The sequence below is a fragment of the Centruroides vittatus genome, unplaced genomic scaffold (assembly GCF_030686945.1).
Source record: "Centruroides vittatus isolate TY-2023 unplaced genomic scaffold, ASM3068694v2 contig_2295, whole genome shotgun sequence".
Lineage (NCBI taxonomy): Eukaryota > Metazoa > Arthropoda > Arachnida > Scorpiones > Buthidae > Centruroides > Centruroides vittatus.
This window is the reverse complement of record NW_027121432.1, coordinates 24,573-26,923: the sequence shown is the minus strand read 5'-3', so window position 1 is coordinate 26,923 and position 2,351 is coordinate 24,573. Positions and strand designations below refer to the sequence as shown.

General features: G+C 41.8%; 1 protein-coding gene across 1 annotated transcript; it reads left to right on the top strand.

Annotated features, from left to right (window-relative positions):
* The first annotated feature begins 1,118 nt into the window (after positions 1–1,118).
* On the top strand, positions 1,119–2,099 carry LOC136971046 (uncharacterized). The gene has a single exon (XM_067265533.1). The coding sequence runs from the start codon at positions 1,119–1,121 to the stop codon at positions 2,097–2,099; it is 981 nt and encodes a 326-aa protein (XP_067121634.1).
* Positions 2,100–2,351: the final 252 nt, after the last annotated feature.

Sequence of the window (2,351 nt, the reverse complement as noted above, 5' to 3'; positions counted from 1 at the left end):
TGTAAGGAACCAAGTCCGAGCGTTATTTTTATTTTACTTTTATTTTGCTTATTATTCTATTTTTGTTTGGGGCTTATGTTTTGTTAGGACGAAGGTTTCCTCACCATTCACCTTCAGTAATTAAACAGAGAAGAATTAAAACCCAACTCACCGACGAAAGAAAAGCGCCATAGGACTCACGCACATTTTCGCGCCCCGAGCGGCAAAGAATAGGTCCGCACCGAGAAGAGGGGGGGGGAGAACCTACAAGCACGAAATAAAACTCGCTAAACCTTAAGTAATAAAAACGTCCCGGAAAGAATTGTAAAAACAAATAATGTAAAAGGTTAGTGAGTAAACTGTCGGAAAAAGGGCTGCCAGACGATGAAAAACGTTATTGTTAGCATTTAAGTATGTAAATGAGGGGAGTGACCGCATTCAGAATTGTGACGTCACCTCACACTATAAATCCCGAGTCTCAAGTGAAGACGGAGAGGTGAATTCTGATAGCAACGAGCTTGGTGAGCTTCGCAGCAGTAATAGAGAGGTGTCCGATAGGATCTCGAGTAGTTCCAAGGTGATTTTGAAGTGATTCGAAGTTTGGATCGACAGTCTGAGAAAGTCTTGAGAGTTTAAGGAAATAGGTTCCGAGTATATTGAGGTGACGATTAGGATTTCTAGTTTATAAGAATTATTGTTTTAAGTTAAACTTTTGGTTTTGTCGGATTCCCAAGGGGATAGAGTTAAGTTAGACATAGATTTGAATTGAGAATTGTCGGGTTGACTTTGTTGAATTTCTTTGAATAAATTATTGTTTGATTTTACTTAATATTGTACATAGTTATTGCTAAACGATTAATTAAATCTTTGGTTTTTTTCTATTGACAAATATTGTCTTTATTTAATTCGGTGCACGCTTAAAGTCCAGGCCTGGCACGCTAACGCGAATCCGAGTAAAGTACCCGGTAGGTTAACGGTTGTTTCCGACACGGTAGAGTCGATAATCGTTGTAAATTAAAATAGTACTTTACAACTGGCGCCCGAACAGGGACTCTAAAGGTTAATATTAGACTTTGTTGCTTTCTTTGTTGATATTGACTTTAGCTTAGAGGAATAACACCTCGTAATCTCAAAAAAAAATGGAAGATAGTGCACCAGTCACCCGAGCCGAATATAACCAGTTGCAACAACAATTGTCAGTACTGTTGCAACAAGTGTCATCCTTGTCAAATGCCGTGACTCATCTGACTTCATGTGTCACGTCTGGAATTGTAGAGCCAACAACACCGAACGTTACAAGTGCTGTACGGCCCGAAACTTCTACTCCGAGACAGGAAGTGCCTACATCTAATGCATCGATGGTCTGGCTTCAGACTGCACCGCCGCCGCCAGCCATCCAATTTAACGGTAGGTCAGCATTAACTGCTAATGATTTCTTGCAGGACCTCGAACAGCATTTCCTGGTAAACCAAATACCGAACACTAGATGGGTTGATACTGCCGCTAGTTGTCTTCGCGGTAGCCCAGCAATGTGGTGGAAGAATGAAGGACGCCACCGAATCGGCAACAGTTGGCCGTTGTTTAAGCGATCTTTTCTGGATCTTTACGCTCCTTTAGCTGACGAAGTAGCTGTCGCTAAAGAACTATTTAGTCGACAATACACAGGAACCAATGGAGTCGAGCAGTTTATATGGACCACAGTGCAGCTATACCGCACGTGGAGACCTTTAGCTCGAGATGAGGAAATTATACAATGTGTAGTTGCCCAGATGCCTCTTCCGTTACGTGAGTATCTGGAAAATCGCCGTTCTTATTCATTAAACGAGTTAGTACGTACTGCGAAAGAGTACGAATTTAGACGAAACGACCAAGGTTCTCCTGACAGTGCAAAGCAGATTAAGGACTGTCGAAAAGTAAGTAAGCAGCTAGAGCCGAAAAATTTTGCACCGGCAAAGTCACCCATGGCCTGTTATTCATGTGGTGAGGTGGGACATTTTTCGAGGAATTGTCCAAAAGGGAAAGGACAAAATGATCAAACAAATGTCAAGACGCCCAATAGTCCCGAACGAAAAGTAACCTGGAAAAGGAAGGGTAATGGAAAAAGAAAACCTTTAAACTAAACCGGAGACAGCGAGGGGAGGATCCTGTCTCCGATATGGATCCAAATACCTCCACTGTAGGACTAATCGTGAGTGAAGCCTCCAAGTTGCCTGAGGTAAATATTTTTATTAATGGAGTACTAACCTCAGCCCGGATTGATACGGGTTCTGACTTTACTTTAATCAATGAATTAGTGTGGAGGAGAATTTCTTTGCAGAATAGAAATATTCGGTTACAAGCAGGACCGAGTTTTAAGTTAGCCATTGAAGGAG